Source organism: Equus caballus, chromosome 15 (assembly GCF_041296265.1).
Source record: "Equus caballus isolate H_3958 breed thoroughbred chromosome 15, TB-T2T, whole genome shotgun sequence".
Taxonomy (NCBI): domain Eukaryota; kingdom Metazoa; phylum Chordata; class Mammalia; order Perissodactyla; family Equidae; genus Equus; species Equus caballus.
Genome location: NC_091698.1, coordinates 70,127,990 through 70,145,855, shown reverse-complemented (window position 1 = coordinate 70,145,855; position 17,866 = coordinate 70,127,990). Strand labels below are relative to the sequence as shown.

General features: G+C 35.3%; 2 protein-coding genes across 4 annotated transcripts in view; both read left to right on the top strand.

Annotated features, from left to right (window-relative positions):
* PPM1B (protein phosphatase, Mg2+/Mn2+ dependent 1B) overlaps positions 1-12,152 on the top strand; it is a 92,523-nt gene extending 80,371 nt beyond the window's left edge. Inside the window, exons 6-7 of one of the 2 annotated variants that reach the window (XM_023619709.2) lie at positions 7,263-7,307; positions 8,015-12,152. In XM_023619709.2, the coding sequence (XP_023475477.1) occupies positions 7,263-7,307 (45 nt within the window). In that variant the 3' untranslated portion in view covers positions 8,015-12,152. The remainder of the gene's footprint in view (positions 1-7,262; positions 7,308-8,014) is intronic. The other variant, XM_070235527.1, reaches the window with a different exon arrangement.
* A 4,096-nt stretch (positions 12,153-16,248) lies between these two features.
* The window catches only part of SLC3A1 (solute carrier family 3 member 1), a 47,618-nt gene continuing 46,000 nt past the window's right edge, over positions 16,249-17,866 (top strand). Inside the window, exon 1 of one of the 2 annotated variants that reach the window (XM_070235523.1) lies at positions 16,249-17,853. The gene's annotated coding sequence lies outside the window, so the exon portion shown is untranslated. The remainder of the gene's footprint in view (positions 17,854-17,866) is intronic. The other variant, XM_070235526.1, reaches the window with a different exon arrangement.

The following is a 17,866-nucleotide window of genomic DNA, read 5'->3' as shown; positions in this document are numbered from 1 at the left end:
TATATGAAGAAATATGGCCTCACACAAATATGTATTTAGAAAAGAATAATAGCTTCAGATAATTGTGAATATTCCTCTTTGATACATTATCAGAACGTCATAACTGGTAGTTTCCTGAAGGTTAGTTCCGATGCGGAATCTGAAACTTTATCAGTCAGTTTTGTACTCTGTTACGTTGCAGTCCGTTTGGTCTACCTTGTAGTTCGAATGGATCTACTTTTGCATGACTTTGTAACATTGCACATTGGTCATTTGGAAAATACAAGCTCATTGGATTATGCAGTTCTTTAGAATATAGACATGTTATTACGCAATGTTTAAAATTTTTTTTCTTGATGTAACTGATCTTATCAAAAGAGTCTTAAGTGTTGGGAAGCTGTCAAGCTCACAGTGATGGATACAGATTTTTCAAAATTCTAATTTTCACTTGAAAGGTGAAATTTTGTCATTGTCAACAAATATTGTCAGTTGTTTTCCTTAAGTGACAAGCTTCCTTCATTTATTTTAGAGAAAATGTCGCTGAATAACTATAGTCTGTCAGTCATTCTTTCAAGTAAAAGTGGTGTTTTATGAAAAGTGGCTAGTTCAGCACATGTCTCAAATAATAGCATGAGAGACAGCCATCACACTTCACCATGCTGTGGAACCAGTACTTGCCATTTCACCAGAGAGGATATTAAAAAGATGTGCACTCTGGGATAGAGGTGTAATAAAATTAATTTTTTATTGCCTAATCAAGGACGTTGTTAACTGAAACTGGCTTTTCCTCCCTTTTTTCCCCTCTGTGAGTGCGGCAGTAAAGATACAATAACCACTAATTAGTTTGGTGCCCCATCTTGATTTGTGCTAAGGTGCCTGCAGTTTTACCCACCTTTTCTTTTGCTCAACTAGTGCACATGTCAAGATGTTGAAAAAGAATAAGTACTAGTAATGTTAAGAAAATAGTTTTGATTTTGTGGGCCTCTTTGAAAGGCTCTCTGGGACCCCTAGACTTTCAGAATGGCTGCCCCTGTCCTTGGGACAGCTTTTTAGGGCGTTCATTTATTCCAGATATCACAGTATAATAGTAAAGGGATCTTAAGACATATAGCTCTGACATCAGATTTACTTAGGGGGAGATATGGGAGCTTGTGCTCACTGTTAGACTGAAACTGAGAAAGCAAGAGGAATAAGGTGGAATCTTTCACATTGTACTTTTTTCTCCCAGAAAATTTCTATGGTGTGTTTCAACTTGGGAAACTCATGAATTAAGGTTAAACATAACAATACAGTTTGATTTTTGCATGGCATATATTCAGATCATTTTAATTTTTTAAAAATGTCCTCAATTACTATGGATTTGTGTTATTTCTTTGAAAGGTCTCACACTTTTATGCTGAATTTTTAAATTCATGTTTTAAATAAAATACTTTTACCATGACTGAGATGTCACGTCAGATTGGCCAGATAAAGACAAGACTTTTCTTTTTTAATGACAATTAAGTGGATCAGGGCTTTATGCTGAAGTTTTATTGTTAGGTTTTTCAGTTTTCTAAACATTGATCAGGGTTGGGGGGAGTTACCATGGAGGTGTAAGAAAAAGTAAAAGGCAGTCATAATTTCTGTCACATGTTTCTTTCCCAATTCTGAGGCTTGGTAATTATAATATTTGCTTAAGATATTCATTACTTGAGTTTTTGGTTTTAAATGTGTTTGGTAGCCAAAAGTGACAGCAACTGTGATTTCTCCGTAAGTCCTTTCTTACGTCAGTTTTATTTTCAGATGTGTGGGATTCACTTGGGTTTTGATGATGTCTTTTGATAGTGCGATCAGGCTCTCGCCAACCAGCTAACTAGACCCTGAGTCCTCATAAGAAACTGTAGCAAAATTAAAAACATCTTAAAAGATGAAGTTTGCCAATATACAAGGCGTTAACATACCTATCTAAAAGCTTAGTTTCTTTGGTCTCCTTTATTACTTAATGTAGCAGATACTGAAACATCAAGTTGCATATTTTCTGATATTTATTTTTAAAATATCTCCTTTTGAAGGAGAAACAATCTAAACAAGAAATGTTTTCCAGCTTCTGCACCATAAGTTTATTAACCTGAGTACAGTTTATGACCAAGAGTCATCATTTCTTAATGCTGAATATAGAAATACTTTATGAGTTGCACTGTCATTGATAAAAATTGTAGTGAATTGGTCTTCCTATATGAAAATGAAGCTGCTGCCAGGCCCTTTGAGGTCCTTTATTTCTAGCCAGGCTTCAAAATGCCTTCTAATAACAAGGGAAGCAGTATCGGTTGGTGAGAAATGTTTCTATAATAGGATTAGCCCAGCATTTGAGCCAGAAATTAGAGCCTCAGTAGTTTATATTCCAAACTAAGCTACCTAAAATATTTGATGGCATGAGACCATACATAAATAATTATTTTGACATTATGCACCAAGTTTTTGTTTCCAAACAACAAATTAGTCATGTAGAAAACAAATTGTGTGTTTTCTAAAACCTTTGAAAGTACACTATTGACTGTCAATATATGTTGCTTGAGTTAAACTGAGTTTTGATTTGGCTTCAGTTATTGAAATTAATCTGAAGATGTCCATTAAATTTCTTTTGCTAGCCAAATCTTATTCTTGTCTTGAGTTTAGATTGCATTTTTAAATGACATCTCAAATTCACATTTCCTTTTCCTAATTGCCTTTATTTGTATTTAGAAATTAGTCTGGTTCAATAAGAGGGAGTATTTGATAAAGATTTTAGAACATGTTTTGGGTAGCTAAATAGTATTTAGTGAAAAATAATGGGTTTTTTTTCACATATTAAACATAATGCACAACATGCAGAAAATCTGTTGTATCTGTAAGATAGTCAAATGCTAAGGTAGTAATCTTGACCAGAATTTAAGTTATGATTTCATCTCAAAGCAATTGTGAGAGTTACTTGCTTTTGCAAATAAATTCTTAGTGGGCATTATAACAATTCACATTGTCATTTTTTATACATTTTTTACAAGATTTTTTTCTATTGAACTCTGGGAATTGTTCTGTGGCATTATAACAATTCACATTGTCATTTTTTATACATTTTTTACAAGATTTTTTTCTATTGAACTCTGGGAATTGTTCTGTGAGCCTTAGTGAAAATACTAAGCAAGTGTTTATTGCCCATTGTCTTGGTGACCTATGTATGTTATCTTGTGGTCTGGAAGTAAGACAGGGTAGCTGCTAATACAGAATAAGTTGCTTTTCAGGCAGCATCACCTCGCCACCAATACTCACTTGTTAGTTTTCCTGGCCATGGTAACTTCTCCCCCTTATTTTCAGTTTTAGTTTTATTCTACCTGGCAAACACTTCTGTTAACTGTGCACATCATTCCCCACTCAGACGTAGCCAGTAGCCATACTTGTCTAATTCAGGAGTGAGGGGGCCATAATCTTGGTGTTAGGAGGTTAGTTATTATTTCTTCTCTCTCTTAGCATTCACACTATAGCAGGGCACTAAAGAACCATAACTTATATATAGGTAGAATCAAAGGTTTGGGATTCTTTTTCCTTGACTAATAAGCCCTAGTTTATAATGTTGGCAACAGTGATTTCTTTAGTGATTAAATCTGTACAACAAATGTATTCTTTCCTTCTTCCCATTCAATATCCACCTGTAATGAAAATACCTGGGCATATATTTGAGGTGCAGAGGACTAGTACAATCCAAGAATTATTCTAATGTATGGATCTGATACCTCCTTTCCATCTCCCGGATTGTTTGCACTTATTCTGAGCTGTGCACTAACTATGAAGAGGTGGTTTTGCTTCATTTGTAAGTCTTTAAGACATGAGATTCATGAGATTTTGCTTATGAATAAGGTTTTTATAAGTAAATTGACAACAGTATAAGGTTTATTTTAAATATTTATATTTAATGTTCACTATTAAAGTTGATCTTAGGTAAGACTGGTTATAATTATTATGGCACTTTGACGCTATTGAAGCATACTCTTGAACTGAAAGCTACTGAATTTAATTATGTTCTTTACGAACCTGCAAAGCTTTTCATGAAGAGGTCACGTTTTAAAATTATGTATACCTAGAAATAAGCTAATAGTCTTAAGACTTCTCATGTAGTTCAAACTCTGTCTATAATGTTATAATTACCAGACGGAGTTAACCAGCGTACCAGCTGTCTACCTCAGAGCAGTTCTGGTTTTTTCTGTGTTGCCTATTGGGATTCCATCCAAGATTTCGTTTGACTAAAGGTTTTTTGACTTTGAAAAGTTTGAAAATCACTTGGCTCAGAGAGTGTGTATGTGAATAGGCAGATGAAACTAGAAAGTTACTCTTTTACAAGAAAAGAAACTTAGTAAGTTAACAGTGCTGAGCTATGAGCCATATTGACAGGTTTTGTTTTGGTGATCTTCCCAAGTATCATGATTTAGTTATATTTAGGAGGTGGGGAAGGGGCAGTGGGCTTGGAACAAGAGTCAGACATCACCTGCCCTAGAGATCAGTCACCCAGCACCCCTCCCCTGCACTCCGCCTGCTGTGTTGAGTTCGTTTTGATTTTGCAGGGGGTATTGTGGGGAGGAAAGAGTGTTATTCCCAGCCTCAGGTTTCAGTTTATCTGCTCATGTTATTCCCTCTACATCCCCCTCTTCTATAAAACAAGCTAAAGGTTAAACAAATTTAAAAAACAAACTGGTATAGTATTCCTTTGTGTGATTACACCATAAAGTATTTATCCATTTCCACACTGAGGGATATTTAGATTATTTGCAACTTCTTACTGTTAAAAAACTGATGCAATGAACGTCTGGGCTTGTGTCCCTTGAGCACACATACTAGTGTTTCTCTAGTATTTGCCTAGAAATAAAATTACTGGGTTGTAGGGTGCGCATATCTTCAAGTTAATCTTTTAAACTGTAGTGAGGTACCACATTAATCCTGCTGACTGCTCTCCTTCCCCTACAAGGCTGGACCAGTAACAGTGCCCTGCCATGCTATGTTGGAGCCTGAGGCAAAAGGAAAATTCAGTAATAATGATTCTGTCTTTATTGCAAATTTTGATATTTTGGTCATGGTTTATGCATTAATTTTGATTCTTTTAAATGTTGCATTAAAATGTTTATCTTGATTACTGAATTTTTTGGCACCCCTTATATTTTGTCCCCAAGGCAAGTGTGCCTCACTTGCATCACCATAGTCCCAGTTGGTAAGTATGTAAATTCCTGGGCCTGATTTAAGGCAGATGTTACCACAGGGGGATAACTCAACCTACTAGTATCCTTTAGCATAAAACAGTTTTCTCTGCACCACGTAGTGAAATGGAGGAAGGCTGGGCTAAGAAGAAAATCCTGTGCTCCAGAAGTAGCTAACTGCTACTGGCTTTGTTCCTTAGGCAGTGAGCCATCTTTAAATGCTTTGAAAACTTAGTGCTGAGAGAATCCTCAAGGTCCAAAAGGATGTTGTTTTGTAGAAGCTTAAAGCTCCAAAATTTATCCCAAAATGCACTTTTCATGTTTCCATATCTTTGAAGTTGAGAAACATCTTAGGTCAATGGTGTCTTACAGTTGCTGTTGGCTAGGCAGCTGTCATGGCATAGTTGCACCAATGTGGTCATAGCTATTCATATTTCACATAATTGGATTTTGTACACTGTTGGGACTACATGTATTAAGTTTAAATGCTGTTTAAAGTGTCTTCAAAATGATTACACTGATTTAACATAGAAGGAAAGTTACTGTGTAAGCAAAACAGAAATGACAAGATTTTTTTTAAAGTCTAAAAAACCTATCACAAAGGTATAAATCTTTTATTAAAGCATTGTTTCATAGTTTATTTGGCATCATTTTTTCTTAGTCACACATAATTATGACATTTTTTATGTCATATGACAATTTATACATGCATAGTATGTATAAAGTATGCATAGAGGGGCCGGCCCCGTGGCCGAGTGGTTAAGTTCACACACTCTGCTTCGGCAGCTGAGGGTTCGGATCCTGGGCGCGGACATGGCACCCCTCATTAGGCCATGTTGAGGCGGCATCCCACACACCACAACTAGCAGGACTCACAGTTAAAATATACAACTATGTACTGGGGGGATTTGGGGAGAAAAAAGCAGGAAAAAGAAACATTGGCAACAGTTGTTAGCTCAGGTGCCAATCTTTAAAAAAAAAAAAAGCATAGAAATAATACACATCAATTTAGGACAGTGGTTACTTTTTCAGAAGCATTGGGAAGTGAGATTTTTATTTTCTCCACCCTCAAAAATAAAAATATCAAAATGATAACATCTGTTACATATGGGTAGTAGGTAAGGGTGTATTATATTCTTTTCTGTAATTTTCTTATGTTTGAATTTTTTATAAAATTTTGAATGAAAGAATAAAATACAGAGACTAAATGAAGTGGCCCTGAATTGCCTTCCAGGAAGAGGGTACCAATTTATAATCCCAACAGTATACAAAAATGCCCTTGTTTTCTGCTTTCTCGCCAGTGTTGTACATTGCCAATCTTGTGGGTAAAATACTGTATGATATTTTCTTGATTTGATTCTCAATTATTTCATTACTAGTGAGGTTAAACATTTTTTTCTCATATTTTCGCTAATTATATGTCTTTTATTAAAGCCTGTTCACATGTTGCTTATTTTCTATTAACACATTTATCATTTTTCATATTGATTTGTGAGAGCTCTTTATATGTTTAGGAAATTAACCATTATTTTGTCACATGTCCCGAATTCCCCAGTTCACCACTTGCCTTTCAATACTCTTTGTTTGTTTAAATAAGAACGTTGAGGGATGGGACTAAGAACAAAGCACATCTAGCAATAATGAAATGGCTTAATTTTTTAAAAACTACAAGCTCAATAGCATGTGGATTCCCCCCTCCCCGCCTCAGATCCTATGTCATGCTACTCTGTTTCTGTGCTTTTTCTTACACAATAACATTTTGTTTCTGTGCCAGCTTTCCCTACAGACAGAATAGACTTTCTACTCACTATGATTGGAGAGGCTCTAGAGAGAGCTAAGATGCTCTGATCTGAAGAGTGTTGGATACCTCTTCTTGGTCAAAAATACTTGCTTTCACCCTTTCATATAGTGTTTTAAGTCAAAAATAGTGGAGTTTATTTTTTGTTTTACTTTTTAAAAAATATTGAAGTAAAATTTGTATACAGTAAACTGCAAAGATCTTAGGTGTTTAATTTGATGAATTTTGAGAAGTGTCTTGGTTTTTTACATTCAAAAGTTTTAGAATTTTGTCATTTTCTTTAACAGTTTCCACCTTCAGTTGTATACATAGACAATCTTTTCACATTCTGAGTAAGTAAATATTTACATACATTTTCTTTTATGACTTTGGCCTTTTTTATTATAAATATATAAGTGGAACTTATTTGGGTATTACTACAGGGCAAAAATCTAATGTAATATTTTCCATTATCCCCTCACACCAGCTAATACATAAGCCAGTCTTTTCTCATTTATTTGAAAATGCCCTTTTACTATATATTTTTGTATGTGCTTGTATTTTTATGGGCATTCTGTTTCATTGCTTTGTATTGTGTATTAGTATGACATCTTCATTATCATAGTTTTATTATACATTTTATTATCTGGTAGGGAAAGGGCTCCCTTATTAGTCTACATTAACAGAAATTGAATGTTTATTCTTCCAGACGAACTTTTGAATAATTTGGCCAAGATTTCCCTGCTGAATAAAAATCCTGTTAATGTTGAGTTGTTATATGTGTAGATTAATTTGGGGGTCATTGAACTCTTTAGCAGAGATGAGTTCCATTCTAGGAAAATTCTACATCTTTCTGTTTATATAAATGAGTGTTTTTTAATGCCCCCAGTAAAGTTTTGTAGTTTTCTCCATATATGTTCTATATTTCTTAAGTTAATTCCTTATTATTTTATATTTATTACTGCTGTTATGAACTGTTTTTCCTCCAATATATTTTTAATTCATACTTTTTAGTAGGTAACTGACTGAATCACTTACAAAAAATCGTTTCAATTTCTAGCATTTCCACCAGATGGCAGTCTTGGGCACGTCCATTTGTAAACCCGCTGAGAGCTCTGGTGACAAGAAAGGCAGTGGCTGGCAGACCTTCCAAGTCCCTAAAAGTACAAGGACAAAAAGGTTTTTTCGTAAGCCTGAAAGACAAATGAACCCAGCATTATGTAATTATAGTATTTATGCTGCTATTAACCTTTAATCTTACAGCCCCTTAGTGGAGGCAGAGAAGCACTGTCACTGTGCCCTTCAAAGTCATGCTTTTCTTTGTCTATATAATAAACACCTGTGGCTTCTTGGCAGTAATTTTGGTTTTATTCCAGGGACTCTCATGGTTAAAGGCAGGCTTTAATCTGTCATTATTGTTTCCTTTCTCCTGAAAGCACCATTTAAATCAAGTTACTGGATTTCTAAATGTTTGTGTAAGAGCATCTTGTGACCCTGGTTTTTAAGATGCCCAGATCTCTTCTGAAGTGAGTTGTGGTGTTTATAGTTAATGTAAAGTGAAGTAGGTTTGTAACTGGCTTGTTCTACATGAATACAAATCTCAATAACCCTCTTAAAGTAGACACTTTGCTTAATTTAGATGACTTCAAAGATACATGTTTAGAAATATAGAAGGTAGTGAATTTCTTTATCATAGAAGGAATCTACTCAAGTGTTCTCTCATAGATACTTTTCCCAGTGGCCACACAATAGTACTTTGGGACAATATCACATCACCTGGATAGCTCCCCTCTTGTACCTTTTATTATAATTCCATTTGTTAATTTACTTTTGTATAATCAGGAAGCGGTAAATGGCTGTAACTGTGCACATTCCTTCTAAGAGATTATATTTCCACTCTGAGATTGAAAGGTACAAAAAATATGGTAAGAAAAAAGGGACACATCTTTGGTCCTTGATCAGAAAGGTATACCAAGGTTAATTCTTGCTTTTCCAAAGAAAATTGATAAAAATATTCTAGGAGATAATATAGTAAAAATTTTGACAGTAAGTGATTTCCTTTAGAGAAAACCATGGAAAAGTTTCCTTTCGTTTTTTTGATCTCTGGATAATTCCATGGTGTAGTTATGTGGAATAACGAATTTCTTTAGTGTGTTGCATGGATTTATTCATATTTTGTATAATCTCTGAGAATGAATGTTGAAATGGACTTCGGGAATCTTGGCAATATAGTAATTATGACTAGAGCTTGCTTGTAGTGTACTGAGACACCTTTAACTGACAAAATTGTAATTGGTTAGAGTTAGGTTCACGCCACACATTGCTGGATAGTTAGGGGAAACCTAAATTGTATAAATAAAACCATAAGTTAAATGCACCTGGAAGACTGGCTATATAAAATTATCTTTGAAAAGGAAGAAGTTCCTTTCTAATAACCCATGTTTGTATTGGGGGGGTGTGGGTGTGGGTGTGTACACACACATATAAATACATATATATACAAATATAGATAGAATTTTTATATCTCTATTTTTATATATAATTTTTTTAGGGCTTTGGGCTTTTTCAGGGTGGGATATGTATGAATCTGCTGAATAAGACAGAATGATCCCTATTATAGTATAACAGTGTACTACACTATACTAGTGAAACGTCTTTCACCATCAAAAATTTACACGTCCGTGCTGATTGCTTTAACGCTAGTGGAAACTACATTTTCTAGACTGATTTCACATCAAAAAGCCACACACACATTTCAATTATATCTCAGTAAAACTGGGGGCCGGCGGAGCAACACACACACAAATGTTTGTCCCTTTGAGAGATAAAAGTGGCCAGTAAAGCAAACTGAATGGTTTGTAGTTTTTCATCCTCCAAAGTTTCAACATAGCCGTAGTTCTAAAGAATTGTCAGTTGTGTGTTCTTCAAAGATAGAGTAATAAATTGTATAGCTGAACAGATCTTTATACTTTTGGAATCTCAAAGTTGGAGAAAACCTGAATACCAGATGGTCCTTTAGCAGCCTCTAGTCTGACTCTTCGGGGACCAGAATCTACTTCCACCTTTGGGCAGCTCTGCCATCCTAGTTGGTTCTCTGTTTCTTCCCTTCATTTGTCTTATTAACTCTTGGGGCCAGACATTTAACTACCGTATTGTGATGACTCCCAGTATCTTCTCCTTCCTATCCCCAGTCAATTCACTCATCATATATCGTGGCTTCAGTTGTCTTTACCATCCAAGACCCTTTTCTCCAAATGCTCTGGTTTTCTCTATCTTTCTTAAAGTATACGACCCAGAACTGAACATTTATAGGTAGCAAAACTGTCATGTCCTTTGTTCTAGTTAATATTCTTCTTCTGTATAACATCCAGATATTGGACTAGCTTTTCTGACACCCACATGATATTGTTGGAGTCCTTTGAGGTTTTTTCCTGCTGTTAAGCATTCTTGCCCCATCCTGCACTTGTGCGGTTGGTGTTTTGTTTAACCTAGTTTGCAGGACCTTCCTTTATTCTTATGAAGTTTTCTTGTGTTGGATTCATTAACCTATTGAGATGTTTTTGGATTCGTCCAAGATAGATTTGCTGTCTTTTTCTTTCTGATCACTCCAAAGTTTGATATGTAAATCTATGTTGAATGAAACAAGCCTGAGGACAACAGCCTGTAGAAGGCCTCAGAAACTTCTCTTCAGCGTGATATGAATTGACCACTGACCGTATTAATCAACCCCCTTTAGGTAAGAATTTCAGCGATTAACTGGTCCATCTATCTGCCCATTTGTCCCCAGAGTTATCTGTAAGGATATCATAGGATCTTACATTCCTTGCTGAAGTCTTGCATTTCCCTAATGTTAGTTGAGTAACTGCCCCAAAAGTTCATGAAGTTAAGTCAAATCTGCTGATTCAGAGTGAACTGTGTTCTTTCCTAAAGGCTTAAAAAACATTATCATTATAATAAGGGTCTATTCTAGGGCCTTTCCTGGGACCAGTATCAAATTTTCACCATCTTTTACCTCTTCCCAAAGTTGGAATGGCAGTCACCCTTTCTGACGTTGTGGCCAGTGCACTACTCCACACTTCTGTAATAACTTACAGTGGGCCACCCAGAAATATTCTTAGATTTTCAGTATATTTTGTTTTCAGCATAAAATAGGAAACAAAGTTCTTATTGGCCCTATCACTTCTATGTAAGTCAACTTATTTGAAATTTTCACTTTGACCCTATTCCTATAGGTACATGAAAATTTCTGGTGTTTATTTATGTTTATGGTGGTTTTTTGCATCATTTATGCATTTCTGAAATTCTGAACATTCTTGCATTCTTACATTTCTTCCTGTGCAAACTGTTAGTTTCTTGTTTTTGTTATTTTTTTTAGGTACATCTCCCTTTTTTATTCTGCATGTATGTGATTCTTCAGTAAACAAATATTTTAAAAAATAACCCAAATGCATTAAAAAAGTATTAAAACTACAGCTTGGCTGACAGCCTATGGCCAAGTGCAGCATGTAGACTGGGAAGAGCAAAACAGTGCCACATGCAGAAGGATGCTATTCACATCAAAGGCTGTGGGGACTTATCATATCACAAGTTTCCGGCAAGTAGCAGGAAAGTGTTCTTACTAAAAAAATTAGTATAGTTATATTGCAACAAATATCTGACAGGTGGAAGTAAAATGATTCCAGAAAGGAGTGCTTTGGGGAGAGTTTTTTTAAATTGCCAAAGATGCCAAACGGGCTAGTGGCAGCCCTGGAGCCTTGTGTTTGCTCTGAGAAAGGAGACAATGTAGCTTCTCTCTTTACATTCTTCCCTATGTGTATTATATCCTCTTTCCCTTAAAAAACGGGAGAAGGCGGCACTTGGAGGAGTGTGGCAGGGGAATTGAGCTGCATGTCGGCAATCATAAAGGACCGGCTTTGAGTTTCTAGCCTTGAGTTCAGACTTCTTGGAAGGGCCTCTCTGTTACACACTCTGGATGCCCTTTTATCTCATTTTCTTGACTTCCTCAGTAACTAGGGCTCCAAGAATCGCAAGTAAGAAAGAAAGAATGGAAAGGAAGAGACTGCCCCAGGTGTAGACAGATTTGTAAATTTCTGCAGATATATGTATTATATATAATGTATATATAGATAGTATATTTATTTTTTGCACATTTCTGTATGTATGCTCTGCTTAAATAAAAATTTATTTTTAAAAAAGAACCTTGATTGATGCAATAGACTTCACATGTATTTATTTATATTCATATGAAGTTTTTATTAATAGAACATATGAAAATAGTTGAATAGATGTGGTGGGTATTCTTTGCATAGTATGAACTAACATGCAGGTTACATGTCTCATGAAAACCCAGTTTCAGGGTAGTGGAGGAGAAAGGGGAACCTTAAAGAGATAAGCGGCATTTTAATCAGGGTAAGCTAAACTGCTGTAACAACCAACCAAACCTCTAATGGTTCAAGCAATAGAATTTTTTTCTTGCTCACGTATAGACCAGGATGGGTGTTCCAGGTAAGTGTGCTTCTCTCTTCTATGTGGTGATTCAAGTATGAGATTTTTTCCATCTTGTAGCTGCATCATCACCCAGGGCCTTGTCATCTGTGTCCAAACAGCAGAAGGGGAAAGGGAGCAAGGAAAAGGTACCCCTGCTCCTGAAAAGTCTCACTAAATTTAAGGGGGATTGAAACCATACAAGGTGTATTCTCTGACCACAGTGGAATTAACCTAGAAATCAATAACAGAAAGATAAGAACAACACATTTTTAAATAGTCCATGTGCCAAAGAATAAATTACAAGAGAAATTAGAAAATATCTTGAACAGAATGAAAATGAAAATCACAACATACCAAAGTTTGTGGGCTGCAGTTAAGGCAATACTTCGAGGGAAATTTATAGCTTTAAACACTTATGTTAGAAAGAATGTAAGGTCTCAAATTAATTAACTTTCCAACTTAAGTACTTGCAAATCCAAGAAAGGAAGGAAACAGTAAGGATAACAGAAATGAATGAAATAGAAAACTGAAAATCAAAATATCAAATCAAAAGCTGGCTCTTTGAAAATATCAATAAAATTGATAAGCTTTAACCAGACTGATAGGAAAAAACAAACTCAGGAATTATCAATATCAGAAATGAAAGGGGCCATATCACCATGGATCCTACAGACATTAAAAGAAAAGAATCATGAAAAATTTTATGCCAATGAAATTGATACCTTAGAGGAAACATTTGAAAATCAATCAATGTAATTAAACACTGGGAGTCAAAAAAGAAAACCATATCATCTCATTTCATTCAGAAAAAGCATTTGACAAAATTCAGGACCCATTTGTGATAGAAAACCTCAGCAAACTACAAATAAAAGAGAACTTGCTCAACCTGATAAAGGGTAATTACGTAACACCTAAACCTAACATCATCCTTAATGGCAATAGACTGAATACTTCCTCTCTAATGCACTGAACAAAGCAAGAATGTCTGTTCTCACCACTTGTATTCAATATTGACTGGAGATTTTAGCCAGTGCAACAAGACAAAAAAGGAAATAAAAAACATACAAATTAGAAAGAAAGACACATAAAACTGTCTTTATTTGCAGATGACATGATTGTGTAAGTCGAAAATGATAAGGAATCTATAAGATACTGCAGTTAATAAGCTTAGCAAGGTTCTAGGATACAAGGTCAATTTACCAAAATATTTTGATTTCTATATATGAAGAGCAACCAATTGAAAATCGAAAAAATCAATAACATTTACAATAGCATCAAATACCATGAAACACTTGGAGATAAATTTAATGAAATGTGTGCAAGACCTGAACATGGAAAACTACAAGCCATTTTGAGAGAAATCAAAGAAGATCTAAAATGAAGAGAGAGACCATGTTCTTGGATGAAAGATTCAATATGGTTAAGATGTCAATTATCCCCAAATTGATTTATAGATTAAAGGAAACCCTAATCAAAGTGCTTAGCAGCCATTTTTTGATAGAATTTGACAAACTGAGTCTAAAATTTATGTAGAAATGCAAATGGACCTAGAATAGTCAAAACAACTTTGATAAGAGGATGAAGCTGTAGGATTCCTACCTACCTGATTGCAAGAAACACTATAAAGCTACAGTAATTAAGATAATGTGCTTTTGGTGTCAGGCTATATGTGTATCAGTGGAACACAATAGAGAGTCCAGAAATAGATTGTGCAACTATGGTCACTTGATTTTTCACAAAGCTAACACAGTAATTCAAGGGGGAAAGGAAAGTCTTTTCAACAAATGGTTCTAGAACAAACGCATAGCTATATTGCAAAAAAAAAACAAGCTTGACTCCCTTATCTCATGCCACACAAAGATCAACTTGAAATGAATCACAGACTTAAGTGTAAGAGCTAAAACCAAAATTTCTAGATGAAAACATTGGAGTAACTTTGGGTTGGGCAAAGCTCGGATAAGAATTACAAACTTCTCTTCAATAGACACTGTTAAGAAAATGAAAAGTCAAGCTTAGGCAAAGCATACCTGATAAAGGACTTGTGTTTGTGATAGACAAATTTTAAAAATGGATAGAATATTGAAAAATTGAGCATTTCACCAAAGATATACAAATGGCGAATAAGCGCCAGTGCTCAAAGTGATTAGTCGTTGAGGAAATGCAGATTGTAGTACCAGGACGGAAGTTACAAAGACTGGCATTTCCAATTGTCAGCAATAATGTGGAGCAAAGGGAACACTCGCATGCTGCTCATGGGAAGGTAAAAAGGTCCAACTACTTTAGAAAACAGTTGGGCAGTTTCTTAAAAACTTAAATATTACACTAACTTTATGACCCAGCACTTCCACTCCTCAGTATTTACTCAAGAGAAATGAAAACATATGTCCACATAAAAATCTACGTGAATGTTTATAAGAGCTTTATTTGTGATAGTCCAAGATTGGAAACACTCTGCTAGTCCATCAACTGGTGAAAAGATAAACCACATCCATACAATGAATGCTATTTAGCAATAATAAAAAGGAACAAACTACTTATTCAGGCAACAACATGGGTGAACCTCAAAAGCATTATGCTAAATGAAAGAAGATAGACACAAAGACTACATACTGTCTGATTCCATTTACCTGAAATTTGAGAAAAGGCAAAATTACAGTGAGCAGATAAGTTGTTGCCAGGGGCGGGGTCTAACAGGAGGGGATTGACTACAAAAGGGCATGAGGGAACTTTTAGGAGTGATGGAACTGTTGTCATGATTGTGATGGTGGTGACATAACTGTATCCATTTGTCAAAACTCATCAAGTTATACACCTAAATTAAGTGGTCAGTACGTATTTTATACCTAATTAATCTGAATAGAAGACAAAAAATCGTGTTAATGTAGATTTGGGTTTATTCTTTCTTTCAAATCTGTTTTATGTTTAAGAATTTTTCATGTGAATACATTTCAAAAGATATGAACTTGAGATGAAATTCATGAGATAAGAATACTCCAAATTTTCTGCCCTGAGTTACTTTTCACATGGGCCCCTCTATGTGACCTGCTTAGGGTAAGTATCACCAGGGATTTATGTATTTATTTAGTAGTTTTGTGTATCTATGAATGTATTTATTACCTAATTAAATAATAGTTTTCTTGAGCAGCTGCTGGGATCTGCTGGGATGATGGTAGGTTGGAGTGAGAAGGAAGCTTGGCTAAATAATCCATTTATATGGGCTGAATTATATGATATTGATGGCTATAAATTGATCAAGGCCACTTTATTATGGAATCCCATCTGCTACCCTCCCACAACAATCAGGAAGACTTAGTAATAGAACATGACTTTAAAATCTGGTAAAAGTAAAAAAAAAAAGTCTTGTAAAAGTGATTAAAATTTTATTGAAATAGAGCTACAGAAAATGCCCATAGTTGATTTTCTCTTTTCAAGAGCCACGGTTTTGGACGTTTTAGAACAGTCCCTTTTGCATGACATCCTCACTAACGCCACATTGCCAAAGCCAAAAACACTTTTACTTACTGCTTGTAAGGAAGAGAGTTTTATTTATTTTAAAACAAATTTTAAAATTTTAATTATGACTTTCATTTTTACATCTCCTTAAACTTAGGAAAGTGGGCCTCTACCTTTCAAGCAAAGACAGTTGCCTTTCTGGTAAAAAGGTGTATGGGCTTAGGGTGACATCCTCTGAGCCTTTTTGGAGTGATAACTTTTTTGGTAATGATCCACTGACATATTTAGTTATTGCTCTTTATTCTGTAGATCAAGGATCAACACACTTTGTCTCTAAAGGGCCAGAGAGTAAATATTTTAGGCTTTGAGGGCCGTGTGATCTCTGTCTCTCAACTCTTCTGTTGTGGCAAGCAGCCACATAAACAAATGAAAGTGGCTGTGTTCCAATAAAACTTTATTTACAGAAACATGTATTGGGCTGGATTTGACCTGGGACAAAGTTTGCTGATCCTTCCTGTAGATTATAGACACTCCCCAGAACAAATCTGCTACTTGTTGTGACAAAGTATATTTGTATAGTCAAATAACGTGGGTACTTCTGTGAAGAGAACTAATAACTGCATGATAATGACGGGATTCAGGACATGCTACCCCAAAATATGGCACCTTGGCATGTTGAATATTTCAAGCTGAAGGAATTTGAGAAATGGCATGGGCCACCTTACTGATCTTCCCCTGAAGCAGGTCATAAAACCCTCTTGTGAGAGGTTTATGCCCTCCCTGTACCAGGAGAAAGGGACCATCCTTATCTCCAAAGACAAAGGGACACAGAGGGGATGTGAATGACTTTTAGCTTGGCTGAGTTTCCCCAGTTTACTAGTTACCTCATACCCTATGTCCTATTTTATCTTTCCACAACTCTCCACTCTTCATCAAACCTAGCGTAAAAGCACTTGGGCTTAACCATTTCCTCGGTCTTCATTTCCTTATGAAATCTCCCATGTCACATAAAACTTACATTAAATGAATTTTTATGCTTTTCTGTTCTTAATCCGTCTTTTGTTACAGCAGTGTCAGTTGAGAACATAGAAGGGTAGAGGAAAAGGATATTATTCCTCCTCTACAATAATAAAGTGTGCATTGCAAAGGCTTCATATCAGAAAATCAGCATATGCATATTTGGGGATTCTGCATGATTAACTCGTGTACAAAGATCTCCAATTTCTGGAAAATATGAAGATAATTGTCAAGATAGCTTACAAAATATTTCACATATTTGACCATGACTTGGCTCAATAAAGTGTACTTTAGTGACAAGTGTAGAATTCAGAGAGTAGGTTTTACTTTTACTTTGTTTCTTCTTCTATAAGATTATAGAATCTTTTTTATGTTTAGCAGGTAACCAAAGATGACCACTACTCTTGTTAAAACATTCCAACAACCAAATTCACTCCTGTTGAAGACTTAGTTCCATAATTTCTCATTTTTGGTTGTAAGGAGTAGATAAGGACATGACTAGCATCTATGACTAGAAGGTATACAATTTGTGGTTCTCCCCATATTTAGATCATTTCCCCTGATTTAAAGCAGTTAGAAATTAAGGACTTCCAAATGATAAATTATGATTCAAGTAAAGATACTATCATTAAATAGAGCCTAGAAGAGCTAAGAGTCTTTGTCCTCATGGTCTTATCATTCCAATCAAACAAATATTTTAAAAAGTGGAAAAAGAGGAAATAGAAAAAGGATATGATGGTAGACATTATTATGCTCTGCTGCTTCTGTTCTCTTCCTACTCGGTGTTTACTATCAAAGAGAACTAATATTTATTTCTTATTTAGTGAGAGAAGTTTCCAGCTGCCTCTAGAGATAACTGAGGATAGAAAAATTAGCTCCAAGCAGATCATTCTTGTTTTGTGAAGAATAATTTGAGAAGTTCCCTTTAGTTCCGTAAACGTAGTGAGTAGACCCC